The sequence below is a fragment of the Drosophila albomicans genome, chromosome 2L, assembly GCF_009650485.2.
Source record: "Drosophila albomicans strain 15112-1751.03 chromosome 2L, ASM965048v2, whole genome shotgun sequence".
NCBI lineage: Eukaryota > Metazoa > Arthropoda > Insecta > Diptera > Drosophilidae > Drosophila > Drosophila albomicans.
In genome coordinates, this window is record NC_047628.2 from 19,100,322 (window position 1) to 19,121,804 (window position 21,483).

The 21,483-nt window shown below is 36.1% G+C and overlaps 1 protein-coding gene and 1 long non-coding RNA gene across 6 annotated transcripts in view; one reads left to right on the forward strand and one right to left on the reverse strand.

Moving 5' to 3' along the window:
- The window catches only part of LOC117565982 (CUGBP Elav-like family member 2), a 141,299-nt gene that overhangs the window by 96,767 nt on the left and 23,049 nt on the right, over nt 1-21,483 (forward strand). For 3 of the 5 annotated variants that reach the window (XR_007954648.1, XR_007954649.1, XM_034245387.2), the window contains 2 exons: nt 1,097-1,179; nt 5,176-5,224. Coding sequence is in view for 1 of the 5 variants with exons in the window: in XM_034245387.2 (XP_034101278.1) it covers nt 1,097-1,179; nt 5,176-5,224 (132 nt within the window). In the remaining 4 variants the exon portion in view is untranslated. Of the gene's footprint in view, nt 1-1,096; nt 1,180-5,175; nt 5,225-14,161; nt 14,181-21,483 lie in introns of those variants that run through there. The other 2 variants (XR_007954650.1, XM_052003107.1) reach the window with 1 other exon arrangement.
- Nucleotides 10,327-10,901, reverse strand: LOC127565285 (uncharacterized). Its single transcript, XR_007954655.1, has 3 exons — nt 10,816-10,901; nt 10,565-10,707; nt 10,327-10,336 (listed from the first exon to the last, which is right to left on the reverse strand). It is a non-coding gene; the product is annotated as an uncharacterized LOC127565285 (long non-coding RNA).

Genomic DNA, 21,483 nt, shown 5'->3' on the forward strand with positions numbered 1-21,483 from the left:
TGAGCCATGCCACAACGCATCACGCTTCAGTGAACGAGAGCCGTCGATATGGCCGGTAATTGCATTATGCAACTATTGCCATATTAAGTTTTGTACTCACAGTTAGTGGTTGGGGCCCCGAATCCAAAATTAAACCCACCTCCATTTGCTGGTGGAGGGGAAAGGTGGAACAGCAGGGTTTTCGGATAAGAGTCCACGTTAAATGGAAAATACGCGAGAGTCCGGAAATGGGTTTCAACTCAATTTTATAGTCTTTTTTTTCGTTTCGTTTCGTTTTTTTTTTTTTTTTTGTTACAATTTTCGGCCACAGATTTTTAGAGTGGAGAAGAACAAAAATTGAAATGCGAATTTGAAAAACTGCTTTAAAAAAAAATTGTGATATTTGGGGAAACTTTCTCTACCGCTGTTAAATTAAATTCACTTTTAATTTAATAATGAAACCTTATTTCCTTTAGCTAATATTAAAATCTGTTTAAAAAAAATTTTGGTTAAAGTTGTATTTTTTTAACACAAGTATAAATTGATTTAGTTTCATTTCTGAAATTCTTAAATTCTGAAATAATATACTTGATTTTATGAAGGATATTTATTTTATAATAAAATGTCACATATATTCACTGAAAATTGTTTTCTATTGTTTCATGTCGTCATTTTAAAGATTTGTTTATCATCTAGCCTAGACATTTTGTTGGCCTGCTTAAGTGTTGTTTCGGCTGCTTCAATATGCTTGCCACCTGCCCCAAGCCATCATAAATTCCAACACCTAAAACACTTACGCCTCAATCCTTCTCACACACACACACACATTCACTCAACAAAATGCGACACATTTACTCTATGTTGATAAAAGGGGGAAGACGCAGGTTTAGGCCATAATGCTTAATTTAGTGCTGCCATGTTGCCACATTTGCCACCGGCTTCCGCAACACGCCCCGTTGCGTTGCCATTTTTGCTTGCCTGCCTGCTAATAATAATAATTTTCATAATTTTCTTTTCTGCCGTCGTCGACGCGACGCTTGAAAATAAACTCCAATTTAACCCTTATGCTAATCTCAATTTTTCTCCACCTCTCACTCTCTCTCTTTCACTCTTTCAGGTTGCTGTTTTGTGACGTTTTATACGCGACGTGCGGCACTAAAAGCTCAGGACGCTCTGCATAATGTGAAAACGCTGAATGGGGTAAGTTTTTCCTGAAACACATTTTTCCAACATTTTCTGCATGCATTTCTCTTCCCTTGTCATAAAATTTCACATAATTTGTGACATTCATTGTCAACGATTAGTGACAGCAAAAATTGTGAATTAAGAGTATTTTTATTTTCAAGTGCTTTGAGCTTTTAATGGAAGTTACATGGATACCCTGTAGAGTGCAGTTTGTTGGGGGTATATTAAAGTATTAAACAAATATGAAATAGTAGTAGACAGTATAAAGAAAGCAGATAGTGAGTATCTCTTTGGTCGCTTAAACTCGTCGCTTGCAAGCTGCAGCTTTGTTTTTGCTGATTGTGCGAATTCACAAAATGGCGAAAACTAGCTGCCGCATCAACTTATCATAAACGCAATCATGCAACACTGCAACAACAACAACAACAGCAGGAAATAGCTGGCTGGATTTCAGCATCATGGTGCTGCTGCCTTCATTATGGCTAACTGACTGCGTGACTGACAGATTGACTGGCGCGTGGACTGACAGAGCCATGACACGGCACAAAAAATGCATACAAAAATGATCAAAACGAAGGGAGAAATCGCTGACTTAGTGTTTTACACAGATATTCGACTGCCTAGATACCCTGTGCGATTAGAGAATCAAGGCAAATCTATAGCATTTTTTTCTGCCTTTAAACAACTCTACTCTGTTGCCTTGCAGAGGGTATGTTATTGCAGTATTTTTGTTATTTTCCAATATAGTTTTTTGCCACACACACACACACTCTAAAGGGGCCTTTTTCACTCCCCATGCAACCCATAAAATGCAAGTAATTTCAAAGTTTAGCCTTCTGTCCTGCCAGCTTAAAAGTATGCAATGCAAAAAGGCTGAAAAAAAAACGCGACACAAAAAAATATACAAAACGCCAGTGAAAAAAAGAAAGAAGAATGGAAAAATTGTTAGCACAAGACACGCGCCAAAAGTTTTTTCTGCCAAAGGCAACAAAACCACAGGCACAAAAATGTCAATTTGCGCTTTGGAGCTACAACCAAAGTTGTCAGCAATGCGAGAGGTCCCAGCAGCAGCAGCAGCAATAACAGTAGATTGCAAGGGTGTAGACGGGGGACTGAGTGGAGCTGCCACACATGTAGATTGAAAGGGGGAGAGTGAGAGGGAGGGGGGCAAAACATAAAGACAACATCAGCGAAAATCCAACGACTTTTGCCAACGTTAAGGCACATTCAATGTCTCTGCGTTTCTAAAGTTGTTTTTTTTTGCTGGCTTTTCTATTACGCCATCAAATCAGCATGAATATTATTATTTGAAATGTCATGTGCACCCCCCTCCACCCCAACGGAAGTAGTTAAAAGGGTTGAAAGGGAAGGGAACAAGAAGAACTAAGCTTGTGGCATGCCACGTTATCAGCGCTTGGAATCTGACATAATTTGCATGTCCTGTGACAGTGCCAAAAAAATTGTGCAGCTGTGCAACAATATTTATTTTACAAAATTGCCACTGAAAGGCACAACAATTGGGCTCAAGAAATATGTGCAGCAGAGGCAGGGGTGGCAAAGGGGTAGAAGGGGGGTAGAAATTGTTGGCAAGACAAGAAAGTTGGCCATTTTGTGACATGTGTGTGCGTGTTGCATTTGGCAATCGTTTGCAAAAACTGTGAGCTCGATTGGGAATTGTAAATTATATTTACCTAAAGCAAGTTGGCAGCACCGTACCGACAATTGGCATGGCTTTAAGTGGAAGCAAATTGTAAATTACATTTTGTTGCATTTTGTTACATTACAAGTTGGCAGCACTGTAGCGACAAGTGGCATGGCTTTAAGTGGAAGCAAACTGTAAATTACATTTTGATAAAACAAGTTGGCAGCACCGTAGCGACAAGTGGCATGGCTTTCAATGGGAAGTGAACTGTGGACGGAATGGGGAATTAAATTAAAAATATATTATGATTAAACTGCAAATGAATATAAATTAATAACGTATTTTAAATATTTGTGCGTGTTGCATTTGGCAATCGTTTGCAAAAAAACTGTGAGCTCGATTGGCAATTGTAAATTATATTTACCTAAAGAGAGTTGGCAGCACGGTACCGATAATTGGCATGGCTTTAAGTGGAAGTAAATTGTAAATTACATTTTGTGAAAATAAGTTGGCAGCACTGTAGCGACAAGTGGCATGGCTTTCATTGAGAAACAAACTGTGGGCGGACTGGTGAATCGTGAATGAATCGATCTAATATAATAAATTTGGAGAAAAGTTTAAATTAAAAATATATTATGATTAAACTGCAAATGAATTTAAATGTGAAATGATGATTGATTAAAATGAGATTTGAGTAGAAACAGACAGGCCACGTGCGTGTTGCATTTGAGAAGCATTTGCAAAGCTGTGGACTCGCTTCGCCATTGGAAATCATATATATTTGAAAGCAGGTTGGCAGCACTGAAGTGACAAGTGGCATGACTTTTAATGGAAAGCAATTTGTTGATTGTCAAATCAATCGATTTAATACAGCTTTTAATAAATTTTGAGACAAGTTCGAGTTTAAAAAATATTATGAATATAAATTAATAACGTATTCATAGTTTAAAATTTTATATTTGTATAAGAATAAATATAAAAGTCAAATCAAATATATGTAGAAGACTTTTCTATAGATGAGTCACTGACTCTTCGCCTAATTGTCATGCCAATTATTCAGTTACCACTCATAATTCAGTAGGATTTGACGGCGCTGCAGTTGAATTTATTAAAATAATTGTCTCATAAAAAGAGGCAGAAGCTGATAACATTTCAACCAATTAGCTGCAAAAGCTTGCGCTTGCCTCCTAATTGCCACTTCCTGCGTATAACAACAACAAAAAAAAACTAAAAAAAATGTAATGGCCAAAAGGAATGGGGTGTAAATAAAAGGAGGCGTGGTGCGAGAGCGCATAAAAATAAAAAGTCGAAAAGGCCAGAAGCAGGTTGACTTGGACTGCAATTTGTAGCAAGTCGCCGTGTTGCGTGTATTATTTACGAGCCAAAACAGAGAGTGCGAAAGCAGCAGTAGCATAAGAAGAGGAGGGGAAGAGGGTTGCAAGGTGTAGAAAGGGTAATGCGGACAAGGACACCGCTACCATAGTGCTGCTGTTGCTGCTGATGTTGGCTCATAGAAATAGCAGCGGCAACGCAGGCTGTCGTCGTTGCCAATAAATCATGGGCCATTAGCCGCGCGACTTGGCGACGGAAGTGCTTGGACATGAGGAGGTGAAAGGAAGAGGGAGAGGGGTGAGGGGTAGAGGACTCCACTTGGCCTCGGGACTGACCTCGTGCTGCGGCACGTTTTGCGGCAGCTTTAAGCTTGTTTTAATTAGAAGACGCTGCGCGAAAAATTACATTTAAAACGCTGCCGTTGCAACAGAGGGGAAGGCAAAGAAAAAAAAAAGGGAAATGCGAACGCATATTTTAGGATTTTCACGCCCTTTTTACTGCTTTCGAAAAGAGTTGGGTTCTATGTTGTTGTTGTTGTTGTTGGGCGCAGCGCGACCGCTGAATAAATGTGTTTGGCTTTAGTCGAGGATTTGGCGGCCAGTTAGAAACAGCTTGTCGTCGCTTCTCTTACTCTCTCTCGTTCTCGTTCTCTTTCTGTCTGCTGCATTCATTCATTATGCAGCTTAAGCAACAACAACAAAAAAAATGGTGGGGACTACGACGTTGCTGCATCAGCATATAAATGGACTCAACTCTATATAGTATAGTATGTAGTATATATATAACTTGGACATTTTCGGCTCGTTGTTGCGGCGTTTGCATTGCGCCAAAAGCCTTGCAAATTAATCGCCAACTGCGGCGTCGTCGTCACAATTTATCAAATGTGATTAACACGGCAAATTAGGTAGCAGCCAAGAGAGAAATTTAGGGTATTTAGGGAGCAAAAGGAAAGCTTTACTCTATGATGGAAAACATATCAAATTTAACAGATGCAATTTAGTAATTCCATTATTTTCTTTTCTTTTCAACACTTTCAGATGTATCATCCAATTCAAATGAAACCCGCCGACAGCGAGAATCGCAATGGTAAGTGCTGAATTTGTTATTGTAATTTCTTAAAACTTGACTGATGGACGCCGATCAATCAATGGCCAGTTTATTAAACCGTTTAAGAACTGTTTGCTCTGGTCAAAACTCTGTTAAAATGTTGACACAGCCTAAAAGCAGCGAGTATTCGCTTTTCGACAGCCAATAAAGTTGTCCCTGCTACAATTGACTGTGACGTTGTATACGATGGACAGGACACGTTTTAAAACTGAATTTTTTTCGCGTTGCCAATACAGTTGTCCTCACACGCACTTTGAATACTCTATTTTTGCTATAGAATGTAACTTTATGTGGCTTAGAGTGGAGTTGCTTTACTTATTTTGATTGAAAGCGCACTTTTGAGAAGAAATGTATCGAAATGAACTCAAATTTGCAATCATTAATATGAAATATTCTTGCTTAAAGGAGAAATTTCTTTTTAAACTACATCAAATTGAATTAAGCAATCATTTACTTAAAATATTTAATTTCAAGGTGAATTTTGTTATAGAAATTTGGTATAGAACTCTAACAAACAGAAATTGGTAATTATAAATTTACAATATATACCATTTAAAGATGAATTTTCTAATAGAGTTATATATAGTTATAGTTATATAGAGTTATAGTTATATATAGTTATAGTTATATATAGTTATATAGTTATTAATTTAAGATATTTCATTTAAAGGAGAATGTTCTTAGTAAACCTTTCTCAAAATGTTTCACAATCATTAATTTAAAATATTCTTCATATTTAATATAGGTATTTCTTATAAATCGTATCAAACTGCATTCATTTATTTGAAATAATCAATTTGAAGCTTAATATAAAATATAAAGGCATTGAATTTAAGATGTTTCCTACAAGGGAACGTTTTCTACTTCATCAAAACGTTTCAAAATCAGTGATGAAATATTCTTTATATTCAAAGAAGTTTTTACTTTTAAAACTTATCGAACTGCCATCATAATTTTCATTATTCGTTATTAAAGCTAAGTTATCTGATAGAAATGCGCCTCAACTTTATTCGTATTCTTTTGAGATATTTCATTTAAAATAGAATTCTGTCATAGAATTTTCAACCCAAACTTTCACGATTATCAATTCAAAATATTCTGTACTAATTCAACACTTCAACACAATTCAACATTCAACACTTTTTGTGTACATCAAAGTTGCATAAGAAGATTTGTGTGGTTGCTGTATAAAAGGGTATTAACTTGTAAGAGTTGATGCAACGTTGTTGAATTATTTTTATATTTTATTCTCTCCGTTTTTTTTGGTCATTGTCAGTTGCGTGTCGGTCACTTGGCAGTTAATTAAAAACCATCAATTATGTGTCGGCCAAGTGCAGCAGCAACAGCAGCAACATCGCCCGCAGAAGGCCAAATTGTTTAACAGCGCCAGCGAAAAAGTTTTACGAAAAATTTAATTTATGTTAATTTTTGGCTGGCAACTTACGTTTTGCTCCGCTCACCCTCTCTCACCCTCTCTCTCTCTCTCTCTCTGTCTCTCTCTGCATTCCACTCTTTCCATAACCTATCCGCTTGTTGGTGGCCCACGCACGTGGCTTCTTCTTTTAATTATACCCATGAAATTAATCTGCTTAAGTGACCACAAAAATGTTGACTTTTTCCCACACTCATACACACACACACACACACAATCTCGTGAGGCGAAAGCGTGAGCTATAGCAATTTTTTAATTGGCGAACTCTAGCGTCGCTTATTGTTATCAAGTTGCAGTAAAAGTGCAACCCCCCAAAAAAAAGGAAATGCAAAAATAAAAGTTGCTGACATGCGGCTTCAGTCCCACCCCAACTTTTCTGCTCTACGTGTAATTACGCTTGTTCAACATGGCGTATGCTTAATATATATCTTTTTTTTGGCCTCGCTCTAGAAACTTTTTTCGGTTGCTAATTAAAATGATGATGGGGTAATAATGGACAAAAATGATAGTGAAATCAGCTAGAAAAGCAGCCCAGTTAAAAATAATAAAATCAAAGTGGCAACAACTAAGGAAAGGCAAAAAGATAAGGAGTAAAAAACACTGATTATATCACAACTATAATAGCTATCATTACTGCATTAGCATTTTCTATCAGTTGATCCTTGGTAGGTAAATTCTAAATAGAGAAAATATTTATTTGAGCATTACGATTACCGCTTGCAGTAATGATTAAGTCATTTAGTTTTTATTCACTCGCTTGCTACAAGACCTCACAACTATAATTAGTTGAACTGAAAGCTGTGTAGGTTGTGTGTTAATGTTTCAATTTGTGTATTTCAATTTCAATTTTAGATAAGCTTAAAAGCGTAACGCCCGCAATGCGCCTAAAGCGATGCAATGCAAATGTAAATGCATTTTGGACTAACTCCAACGTTTGCCGCATTATAGACACATTATACACACACACACAGAGAGACAAACAAACAGATATCTATTTATATTTATCTACATAGAAAATGTATCTGTACAGTAACGAGTAAGTCGCATTTGCCGCAATCGCATTTCGATATTGCCACAAAGCCAAACGCTAGACAAATGCTCTTCTTGTTGTTTTAGGTTTTTTTTTTGTAGCTTGTCTCAAAGTTTTTCGCTCTTTTTATTGTATTTTGTATTCGTGCCTTGGCACTTTAACCTCAAAAAATAACAAAGATAGTATACAAAAAGAAAAAGTACCAAAAAAAAAACAGAACCAGACTTTGCAATAAGCATAAAAAATAGGAAAAGTTTTACTTTTGGCCTGTGCACAGAATTTATGCCAAACAGCGGAAACGATATAATAGAAAAAGATGGCAGAAATATATATATAAAGTCTGTATTGAGAGTTTAGATAGAAAAGGGAGAGAGGGGAAGATGAGGAGGGGAATGGATCTGTCGTGGGTTTATGCCTAGGAATTGAAAAAATAAAAAGACAGCGAGAGGCGAAGGCAACGGCGCAACGTCGTAACAACAAACGGAAGGTGGCAATTTAATAAAATGCTTGAGTGAGTCGCCGAGTTTTGTTTCCTGCTTTCTCTCCACTTTCTCCGCTCCGCTCCGCTTCTCTCTTCTGTCGCACTGCAAAAGTATAGCATACTTTTTGGCAGGCAACCTTTGATTGGTTTTTGGTTTGTGCAAGTGTCGTTCTCGTCGGTTTGTTCTTCTTCTAGTTGTTGTTGCGCAGTTATTGTTGCTCTGTTTGGGTTGAAGGACTTTGCAGCGCGAAAGATAGTGCTCAAGTCGAGTACTTACAGTGCTCACTGTGAGTCATCACAACTGTGACTGGATTTGTGGGAACACAACTTTATAGTTAATGGAATAGCAGTGAAGCATTTGAACGCTGTATAAAGAGATTCTTAGAAATATAGTAGAAATTTATATTAGTATTCAAATAAATTTTGATGAAAAGAATCTCAGAAATATGATACAAATTTATTCAAATTTAATAAGTGCTTACGTATATTCTTTATTTTAAATTGAGAATCCAGGAATCTTAGTATAATAATGAAAATAATCTATTGTAATTTTGTTGATTATTAGATTTGATGATTAGATTCGATTTATTGGTTGCTACAGAAGTCTTTAATGTACCTATTTAATGTATTAATATATGTATGTCGGGAATTATCACTATTTTTATTACAATTAGTTTACACACTTCCGCACTCTGTTTATCAACTTAATATGAAAGCCACAATCTCGTTCTTAGCCATTCCTCAAAGACTTTCACACTGCGCTTAAACAATACTTGAATTACAATCTTAAGCACTTATTCATTTTCTTTCGTTCGATAACAAACACGCCATTACAAATTTTCTTTTAGCCTTATAAACACACAACAAATGGCGCCTCATTTCCACTTGAATTGCAGCAAATGCAGTTAAATTTAATGGCGCTGACCCTGGGTGAGAATAACGGGGCAACGTAAATACGTCAAGTGTTAAAATGAGAAGAGAACTAAGCTAGAGAAATGGTGGCGACAGCCAAACACAATAGATAGACACCAAGGAAGCAAGCAAAAAAAAAGTGCTGTGGCAATAAAGACGATTTGCATTAGGGGTAAAGTAAGTATAAAACATGAAAGAAAATGACGAGCAAAGTACGCAGCAGACAAAATGCGACTCTCAAATCAAATGAGTAAGCAAAGAGAGTGAGAGCCAAAGGAGGAGGAAAAATGAAAGAAAAGTGCAACGTGGTAATCAGTGCAATTTACATGCAAGCAAACTTCAAACAGACAAAGAGTCAACGAGGCGACGTTAGAATGGAACGATGTCAAGTTTGCTGGCGTCAGTTTTTTTTCTTTTGCAGTTCCCCGACAGCATTTCGTGGGTGTTATTAAATTTGCAAATTCGTAATGTCAAATGTTACTTTTTTTCCATTTTTTTTTTTGGCGCTGCATACTTGAGGGCGCGCCAGAAATGTGCAGCAAGTAAGCGAGGAAGAGCAACCAAAAAGGCAGACATGTAAACATTTTCATGGTTATTCCACACAATTTGCGAACGCGCAATAAGAAATATTCAAAATGGATTGTATTTGCATTCGCCGTCAAGAAGTGTGTGTGAGGGGAAAGAGAAAACTCTCTACTCTATATGCCGCATATGAAATCGATATGCAAATGCTGTGCGAGGTTTTTCCAACAGACCAAAAGTAGAAGGAGAGAAGGAAATATTCTTCGAGTTTCGACTTCCTCTCTCTGCGATGATGATGCACGTATTGTTTGCTTGTAAACATGATAAAAATTCAAATTAGCCATTATGGCAGCACAACCCAAACCATGTGTGTGTGTGTGGTTGTATGTGTGTGTGGTTGTATATGTGTGTGTGGTGTCGCGTTGAAATGTAAAATGTGGCTAGAAATTACCGGAAGGCAATTGTGAGAGAACCTTGAGAGAGAGCAACGCGAGTTTCTCAAGCACAAGAAGAGTTCATACACAAAAATTGTGTTTGCATATTTCATTGATGGTTGTATTTTGTTTTAACTTTCTCCCTCTTTTTGTGCTGTTTATGGAAATCTATCTAAATGGGTGAATAATAAGCAAATAAGATGTTCGCATCAAGCAATTTCGTAGAACAGTTTTGTAAGGCAATAAAGTATAATACGTCACTCTTCTAAGTCATCATTATCTGCAATGAAAAGCATAGATAAACTGTTTAAATGACCATATATTGATTACATTTAAGGGTGCCTTTGTTGTTTCGGCTGACAATTTGGTATATTTTGCACTCTATGGTATATTTAGAATGCAGTACTATATCAATATACAAAATGAAGCCTTTGGTATAGTTTTTGTAGTATTATCGTGGTATATTATTTTGGTATATGTCGAGTACACTTGACTGTTGATTTCTTACTTGTCTTGACTTTACTGGATATTTTATTTTTTTATTCGAAGTTTTACTTAGTTTGTTAACTTTGAAATGTTACATTAATGTTTCTATTCACATATCAAGTCCCTTACTTCATATTCAATTTTACCATTTTCTGCAAAGAAAATCTTTTAAAAACTTATTTGATTATTTAAATGAATAAATGTGGAGTCAATTTTTTTCTTTCGAAATGTTACATCAATTTTTCTAAGGTTATCTATTCTTACATTACTTACCACGCTGTTTAGTGACTTGCTTTATCTTCAGCTAGTTGCGTTCAACTGTTGTAAAAACGGATTTTCTATTTTATCATCAACAAAAATCTACAATGAAATGTTTTGTGGCGTTTAGAACCTCTCGCTCTCTTTCTACCTTTCTACTTATCCGCTCTATATATAGCTTAAAATGCTATAGTCTATATAGTCGGTCTTTTTCTTTTCGTGTGTTCGCATTTCGATTCTAATCATAATTAACGCACACGCAATAGTTTACACGACATCGAAGTTCACCTTAAAAACTCCGCGTCGCAAGACCAAATGTGTTAATTAACTCATTAGCAACAGCAGCAACAAAATGCAATAGCAACAACGCTCAACACTTAACGACGAAATAGATGCAAATGACTAAAGAACACACAAACAAGAAACTAACATTAAAAGTCATTTAAAAAAGAGCACAACACACAATTTCATAACAACAACGACAACAAAAGTTGTAAATCAAGTTTTTCCAGTTATGTCCGCCCAGAACCTTTTGACAACTGAAGATCGTGATGCGAGATGAGTTCGAGATGAGTTAAGATGAGCTACGATTGAGCGAGATGCAGATGAGCTGCGATTGAGTTGAATTTGAGTCTCGTGTTCGTTGTTTTGCGGTTCTGAATATTTGTGTTGCTGCTTGCGACGTTTAGTTGCAACTAAAACGTCAATCAGTTTAAATCGGACGTTGATTTACGAGCTGCGAATACGCAAGAATATTCCAAATTTTTATCCATTTTTCCGGCGTGTTATTTAAATACCAAAAATATACCGCAACTGTAATTGTGTGTGTGTGTCGAGTGTGTTACATGTGACGTCGCTTAATTAGTTACAGTGTGTGTCTGGCCTGCATAGTCCTGCTCTTCCCCTTTCGAATCTCCGTCTCTCTCTCGGGTGATTGATGTCAATTTATTTTTAGTGATTTGATTTTTGCCAATACGCGTTTTTTATACACACACACACACGGCATGCGAACTGAATGTGCTTCATTGTTGCTGCGTAAAAGTGAAAAATAAAATAAATATATACCTACATATATATAGATACTATATATCGATTTAGTCTGAAATGCAATTTTAATCGTTGTGAAACGAGGCGTGAAAGTGCAGACAAAACAATAAATAAATATCCACAACAGGGTGACTCTTCAGAAAAAACAGTAAATGACATTTGATGCACAACCTGATGACCTATGTAAGTTAATTGTTGGTTTATTATAAAATGTGGTTAATTTGTCTTTTGAAACTAAAATAGGTTTAAACGGTTTATAGTTCGGAAAACTCATACAGAGTGAGTTGGCTTTAAATCTAGAATTAGATCAGGAAACTTTTATTAAAGAAACAATAGAAAATATAAAAAGTTTAAATCGAAAATTAGTTCAGGAAACTGTTATTGAATGAATAAAATAAATAATTTTATAATTACCTGATTAATTAATGGGTTGCTATAAAATTGTGTTAATTTGGCTTTAAAATCTAAAATTATTTAAAATGGTACCAAAAAAACCTTATAAAATACCATATTATAGGAAGCTAATTTGCAATTAAGTGTGAGTTGCCCTTAAATCTAGAATTAGTTCATCAAACTTTATTATTATATAAAGTTTAATTCTAAAATTAATTCAGAAAACTTTTTTTTAATGAATAATATAGAAATTATAAAAAGTTTGAGAATCAATTAGTACCTTGATGTTTCAATCTCTATAATAAAGCCTATCGTTAATATAGATGGATGAGCTGTTGGTTCTTCATTCATATTCGATTCTCTCATCTACTGTTTATACCCCATTTGGGCCATCAGAAGTATATAGGGTATTAAAGTGCCTACTCTATGTAGTCTCTCCACACTTTGTGCTCAGTTTAATTAAATGCCGAATGCCTTTCAGCGATCAGCTACCAAGTGCCATCTCTGACAAGCAGCAACAACAAAACAACAAGAACAATTCCTTTACTTTGTCTCGCACCTATAATTAGCGCCAATAGCGAATCGAACTATTTGCTCTGTATTTATATCATCTATAAAAGCACCTCTTGATAAATTCATTGTCTGCAAATCGAAAGGAAAACTCGATTCGATGCCAGCAGCGCCATCGTCAGATTCAAAAGACGAGAAAGCAAAAAACACACGCTAAAAGTGCGCAACAAAAAATACAAAAAACAAAAAAAAAAACGCGAATGAAAATCGACTAAAACTAAATGTTAATTGTTGTAAAAAAAAGAGCACAAATAAAATATCAAATAAAAAGCTGTCATTGTTATGCCTTTATCGCTTTAATTGTTTCACGTTAAATATTGAAATGCAAAAACAAGTCAAATAATTAAATAAAATAAATTCTCATTGTGCGTGGCTAAAAAAAGATAATCGAGAAAATCGTTGCGTGTTGCAAAAATAATACACAATTATTATTACTGTTGATGACAATCTGAATTATCAAAAATCAATGCAAAAAGCAAACGAAAAGAGGAAGAATCTGAAGTAGAAGATCGTGTTAACCTGACGCTAATTGTTTAAAAGTCGAACGCTGTGTGTCTGTGTGTGTGAATGATGATGTCGTGTTTAATATTTATGATATTTGCTTATTGAGTTTTCCACTCGCTCAATTATCAATTCGTCAGCGAATATATATACTACATATATACATTATTGTTACATACATATTCTCTTTGGCTTTCTCTGTTTCTCTCATTTGGTTGCCGTCATTCTCCTTGCGGCATTTTCGAATCTTTGCCAACGACTTTGTGTGTGTTTTTTAACGCTCGCTTATAGCTCTGTCTCTATCCCACTCTCTTTCTCTCTGTGTGTGTGCTTACACTTTGTGTGTATGTGTGTGAGTGTAAATAAGTGTAAAGTATTTTCAAGAATTTTCTCTTCTTCGTCGCCATCGTCGTCGTCGTCGTCATCTGACATGATAAATAATTCAACTGCAATTGGTTTCGTAAATAGCCAAGGCGGCAGCAACACTGCAGCAGCAGCAGCAGCATCAACAGCAGCAGCAGCAGCAGCATCAACAGCAGCAGCGACAGCAGCAACAGCAACTGAGTATGGCAACAGCATCAGCATCTGTGGCAGTGGCAGCAACAACACTGCCAGCAGCAGTCAATTATCGTCAGTAATTGAGAATTTATCCAATAATAGCGACATCGCGGCATTGTCCTCCACTTGCACACCATCATCAACATCATCATCGTCAGCATCAGCATCAGCTTCAGGTTCAACTTTAGCGTCGTCATCGTCAGCGTCATCGTTGCTGGCATCGTTTTCGCATGCCACGCATAAATCCTATCCGCCAATAAATTCAGCATATTGGCTGCCATCGTTGCATCCATCACCGTACACAGTGCCAGGTATGCAACAGTCGCTCAACCTCAACAACAGCTTCGTGACTCTCCTGACAGACAGACAAACGGACAGACAGACTCCCTATCCATACACCCCCTCAGCTCAGTTGTCCATCTTCATTCAACTCTTCACTCTCTCTCTGTTTCTCCTTATTGATGGTCTGTTGATGTTGAGTGTTATCTACCTTGTTTCAGTCTGGCTTGCAGCAGCAGTAGCAGCTGCATGCAACATCTTTTCCCCCATTCCAAATTGTTGCTAGCGCCATCTTACATGCACATTACAACGTTCTCCCTCTCTCTCTTACTCTACCTTTCTCTCCCTCTTTCTGTGTGTCTGATTGGTGCACGTCCATCTGCTGTCCTTTAAAATTGGGTAATTAAAGCAATTTATTGGCCACCAAATTGCCAAGCAGTGTTGTCATTAAGTAAATTGCCGAAAGAGCGCAAGTTTTGTTGCCAAAAATAAAGTTCAGGGGGATTTGGCTTCAATCAGCATAACAAAATGACAGTCGATTGTTTGTTTCCGCTTCTTAGTCAACTAAATGGAGGACCATTGAATGGCTTAAAGATAGTTCAAGTGCTTGTATATTTAAGTTGAAGTTCTTGAGAATAGAAGTTGGAGAGTTGCTGAAAGAACAAAACTTATCTTCAAGATGACGCTTTTCCTATTTGTATATTGTTTTATATAAATTTTCTTTTCAATATTTAAATTTAAAAGATGTAATGTTGGTTTTACTTATTTTAATAGTTATTATTGTATATTTGAGTAAAAGTAATCAATTAACTATTTCTTATTTCCTTTTTTTTTTTTTTTTTATATATTTTACGGAATGTTCTTAGGGATTGAAGTTAAAAATTAATTTATTATTGCTGAAAGAAGACATTTTTTTACTTTTACTTTAAAGAGAAAAGATCTCATAGCTAAATCAGTAAAAATCTTTCGCTTTGATGTCGTTTTTAACTATTCTTAATCCTTTATTTCTTCTAGTATATTTATTTATATATTTTTAGATGAATAGTTCTTAAATATAGAAAGAAATAGCAAAGGTGTTTAGAGCTTTTTTTTCTTCAAAATAATTTAATAGGAAATACCAATTGTGAACTCAAAAGAACAAAACAATTATATTTTGCACAGCTTTTATGCTGTTCTTAAAAATTCAACTTTGAATTAAAGTCACTTTTATTCATTTCTTTAATCTGTCTTGCATATTTTAAGACACGCACTTTATATTGTGATAATATCCAAATGTATTTCTCGCTTCATAGCTTGATGTCTCGTCAATGTATTTTCTGCTTCTCAACTTTATTAACTGCAATTTTTGCCTCATTGACAATTGGCCACAAAGGCCGCATGCAGCGCGTGCGACAGGTGAAAAACTTTTATAAGTGTTGTCGCTTAACAGTAAATTTCACACAAAATTAAGTGTAAAATATAAATGTGTGTGTGCTCACCATAAAACCATGTGACAACAACATAAAGTCGAAGATGAAATGAAATTGCAGTTGAAGCTTGAGCAGCAGCTGCTTCAACCTGAGCCTCCATTGATCCCCGAGTATTTCAAACAGCCAAAGTGTCATGCCAGCAGCACACACATGTCAAAGTATATATCTCCTCTTAGTTGGCTATATATATACATATACTATATACGTTCTGAACAGATTCGCTTCCTTTGTCGTTGTTGTTGTTTTTTTAACCAGCAACAACAAAAAGAATGGCAAAATTGTTGAACTGCACCACAAGTTGAATGTGTGTTAATGATGTTAAAGTCAAGTGTATATTGCGGCCAAGCGAGAGGCAAGAGGCAAAGGGGCGTGTGCAATGTGGGCGTGGCTTGTGGGAGGCGGCAGCAACAGCAAGAGACAATGGCATTGACATGGTTTTTAATATGTTTGGCATATGTTTCTTTTGTTTCTTGTTTTTTTTTTTCTTTTTTTGTTCTCCCTGCCCGCGTATTTTTCTCTTGTTTTTCCCATTTTTCTTTTTTGTGCTTAATGCGGAAGAAGGAAAATTGTGAATGATGTCATTCTGCATGCACTCTGCTGATGCGATGCGATGGAATTGAAGTGAAGTGAAGTGGGCGGGGATGAGGAACAACGGGGTCAGAGTTAAGTATGTCGCATCATGAGTGAAGTTCATAAAAAAAATCTCCTGGGTAATTGAGATTAAAAATTTAAATTGTAATGTGACAACACACGAGAAGTTATGAGAATTTTAGTTTATAATAATCTCATTTCAAAGAGTTGTTTTAATATTAATGCAAAATCTCAATAAAAGCTTAAGTTGTAATGTATTTTAATTTCTTTAAAAGCAAGTTTTTCTCTTTAACTTTATACATTTTAAATTTTGTTTTCCCTTTGGTTGACAATTTGGTATATTTTGCACTGTATGCTATATTTCGAATATATTACCGTGTAAATGTACTAAATATATCTTTTGGTTTCAATTTTCTTAATTATTTTTGCGATATAATAATTTGGTATATTTTAAAATTAATACCTCACTTTTTTGAATAATGGTAAGCTTTCTTACTTTCTTGAAATTCATCCATTTTTAGGTATATTTTTTATTACCAATTTGCTAATATACAAAAAATTCAAACTTTATTATTATCTTTTTTTTCGGTGCTCTTCTCTTTGCCATTGCTCATTTGTAAAATTTGTCACATCTACCCATTAATTTCATTCTATTTCCAATGATGCCTATAATCATATTTATCTGTCGCACGAAATTATGCCATATTATCAAAGAGCTCGCTTCATTGCTCTGCTGCCCCATTGCATTCAGTTCATAAATCTGGCAAGCAAATTGGCATGCAAATTTTAACTGGACTTTAATTTTCTGCTAAATTAAACGCCAAATGAACTGGCCACGTAGCCAGCACGTGACGACCCCTAAGGACCCCCCTTGTGACTCCCTCTCCCTCTTCTTTGTCCCCTTATTGTCCTGCTCCGCGTTCTGGGCTTTTTAAACGAGTTCCCTCTCTCTGTGTGTGAGTATTCCGAGAGTTTCTAGCGTATATAAAAAATGTAATTTTTGCGCACACAAATTTATAACCTTTAATTGCTTTGACCCAAAAACGCAGCAGGCGGGCGACAATTCACCCAGGACCTGGTTTTTGGTCTCGTCTCTCTCTCTCTCCCATCAGCATGTGCATATGAAGGCCTGGCGTGGCCTGGCCACAAAAGCCACATTGCCTATGGCCTGCATAAAGTTGTGCACACTCCCTTTTTGGCCACTTTTCCTATCTCTATCTCCTCTAGTGTGTGTGTGTGTGTGTGTGTGTGTGTGTGCCTAATGCACTTTCACATTCGCATTTGGCGAACGCGTGTGCCATTTACCCACATTGTAAAGGACTCTCACACATACACATACACACACACACACAGAGAAGTGTTGGGGGGTCCATGACGTGGCCCATTTTCTAATCTGAGCGTTGCGGACTGCGCTATGCTCCCTGGTTCCGGTTGCATTTCCAGTTGCCATTTTATGCAAATGAATTGGTTTTTAGTGAAATGCTTCACACTTTGTTTGGCCCCGCTAGGATGCCGGGATGCAAGGCGCACAGTCAGACAGTCAGCTAGGAGCGAGTTATCGCGCCACACGCCGTCAGATTCATCGCGTCTTGTCTGCTCTACCTCTCTCTCTCTCGCTCTCTTGCTCTTAGCTCCTCTCCTGGTCATCAGAGCCAAAGCTAACTGCTTGACAGTCGCGATTCAAGTGGCCACAGAGGCGTCTGCAACTGGCAGCTGCTTTTGAGTGCAAGTCTAAGTGAATGATGGCAGCATTCACTGACTGACTGCCTGACAGACTGACTGACTGACTGACTGACTGACTCACTGGCTGGCGGCTTAACTAACTGACATTTGCATGCCTGTGGAATGCTTCAGGATAATCATATGCCCCCATTGCAATTTTCACGTTCACTTTGCTGAATATTCATTTGGTAGTCACAATATTTACAAATTGCAGTTGAAGAAATGTTAGTCTCAGTCTTTAAGCGTTCTGTTAAAGCTAGTAAATTCATTTTGCTACAAGTCTGTATGCTAATTAAGTGAAAATATCAAAAATAATAAAATACCTTATTTCTTTTCAAGTCTCTTACATGAATAGTAATCTTTTTTTTACTATTACTAAAAACTTTCTAACTATTTCTTTTCTTTTATCTCAGTTTAACAATATTAATAAAAGGTAAAAATGTATGTACTTATGAATAATTATCGCTAGTCATAATATATAATCCTGCATAATCCCTTTTTTAAGCTTAGTGTCAATATCAACAAGTAAGAAAGCTACCGTCGAGTGTGCTCGACTGTGAGATACCCGCTACAGTATTATATTCAAAATATATCATAGAGTACAAGATATTGTCAGCCAAATCAATTAAGGACCTTGGTAATGGGTAGTAATATAATAGTAATATCTAAACATTATATTACATTACATTACATTATATCTAACTTTGAGGAACATTTCTATTTGAAAATATTCAATGTGTGTGTATTTGCATTATTCCTTTTGCTATACTATAATGAGATTACAGTATGAAAAATATATATCTTAAATATTATCTTAATTTACTACACCTATGAATGAAAACTATGTTTGAAAATCGATTTCATTTTTGTAATCAGCATATATGTATATTATACATTTTTATGGCCACTTTTGTCCACATTAACTCTTACCTTAATGCAGTTTCATGTCAATAAACATTGATTGAGATGACTTTTATGGTGTATATATTAAAATTGTTTCACATTCGATATAATTTCTGTATCCATGAAGTAAGTTAGCATAAAATTCCATAAATGCTTTGGTATACTGCCCAAGTTCTAGTGCTCCATTTGTGTTATTAAACATTCCAAGGGTCCCAAGAACAGAACCCCATTTGCATAAGTGTCACATGTTTTGCATTGAATTTACGCATAATTCAATTTCTTGTAGAATAAAAATCAACAAAAAAAAAAATAACGACCTTATCGTTGTATAGAGAAGCTGAACACAGAATTCGATGTCATAATCATAACCTTCTGAATCGTGACAACAACAACAACAACAAGAAGAACAACAACATGCTGTCTGCCTGCCTACACATCCTAATATCCTTAAACGAAGTCCGAATAAAAACCCAAGCTGAACCCATAAAATGCAATAAAGGAAGTTGAAAGTTCCGACACAGAAACCCATTATCACAGTTACGCACACACACACACACAGAGAACATGGAGAACACGCATTGTCCGATCATTGGGTAAAAGTTTTAACCCCACACATAATGGACATCATGCAGGACATTCATTTTTTGTGTGTGTCCTTTGGCTGACCCTCAAAATGTGTAAAAATGCAAATAATTTTTGGACTCGCCTCGTTATTGTTATGCTCTTGATTATGTTGTTGTTGTTGCTCTTGTTGTTGTTGTGTTGTCTCTGTGTACTAAAGAGCAAAGTATGAAAACATGTCCTTTTTATTGCCTTTACATGAAAATTTATGCTTGTAGAGTTGTATATTTGTCCCATTCCCCATCCCCATCCCCCGCCTCCAGCATATTCTGCTTTTTTCTGCATAGCATAAGAAGAGGAAAAGAATGGCTCATTTTATTGGCTTGTTGTTGGCATTAGTTGTTGTTGTGTGGTTGTTGTTGTTGTGTGGTTGTTGTTGTTGGTGTTGTAACAGGATAAGCAGCACACACAACCGAACAACAACACTCACTTTGCTGACTGGGCTCAAAATGTCATATCGATTTATTAACCTGTGTGAACTATTGTCTCTTCTTCTAGTGTGTGTGTGTGTGTGGCAAGAGTTTTGCTTTTACTGCTGTTTTGTTGTTCTTGCTATTGCCTTTGGCCAAGTGATAAATGTGAGCAAGTTTCTTCAAATTGCTCTGAGGGGATAGTGTTTGAATTTATTTCCTTTTTTTTTTTTTTTGTTTGTGTGTTACCAGTATTTTTTTTATTTCAGGTTTTCTCCAAAAAGTGTTGGCAGTTATGGCATAATGGAAATTTATGCGAAAACTTGCTGCCCTTGCAATTATCTTTTGATGTATACATTTTGAAAAAGATATATACATATATTCTCTTTGCATTGTGTGAGAACCTTTTCCACTTGATATTCAATATTTTGGAAATAGATTAAACGTTGTCTTTGAGGGTGAAACGACAAAAACAAATTTCAATGCAATTAAAATGTAAATTCGTTGCCAAAGAAGTTTATGCAATCGAAAGCGAAGGCGAAGAAAGGAGACAGAGAGCAGCGCCCTAAGCGCGGCCAAAGGATAAAGGACATGGCAACGCAGTTGTCGCTGCTTGCTACTTTTGTTGTCTTTCTATCGTTAAATCGACTACCAAGTGGTGGGAAGGCAAATGCTTAAAAAAATACAAATTTATACAAAAGAGCATTAGAAGCGTAGAAGAGGGAGCGTTAAGAAACCGCTGCGAATAGAGGTATAGATATACCACATATATGAATTCACATTTGAATAGTGCGTGCAGTTTTCTTATTTTGCATTTCTTTCGCTTTTAGATTGAAATTTTCTACTTTCGTTTCCAACCAGAGTTTAGAATAGTTTCTATTTTGTTGTGAATCGAATTGTTGTGGTAGCAAGTTTATTTTGGTAAAATGCAAATGTTATATTTGTTAATCAACTTCTAAAAATATGCTGAAGTTTCTAAGCTAGTTTTCTTATAGAATGTTGTACAATATTTTATAAATTCCTGGGGGGTTTCTTATAACAATTCTCACATAGTATATTTTTCAAGATTGTATTCTAAATGCTGATTTAATAATACATTTTAAAGTTGTGTAAACTAAAATTTGATGGATTGAAATATTTGTTGTAAGAGGTGATAAATATTTTAAAGTTAAGTCAACATTTAATGGATAGAAATACTTGAATAAATACTTTATTTTGATTGTATTGAAATCGTGTCAAATTTATAACCACGAACAGCCGACTCATGTTTGGACTTTATTATTTCATATATTTTCTAAGTGCAGCCATGAGCGCAGGTTTTTGTGCCACTTGCCACTTGACTGCTGCTGTGCTTCCTGTGTTTCCCCCACTGCTTCTTCTCCCACTTCTCACGCACACACAAACACTCGACCTGGAGTCCAAAAGTGGTAGCTTAGCTCACTCATGGCAAAAAAGCTGCACACTTTACACACTCATTCTCTCTCTCTCTCCCCTTGGCAGCTTCAATTTCACAACTGGCATCTCATGCTTTAGTGCTGCTAGAAGAATATTTCGTGCACATTTTGAAGGCAAATCCAATGAACATTTGCAGCTTGCGATTAAAATTTAAATTTTATATG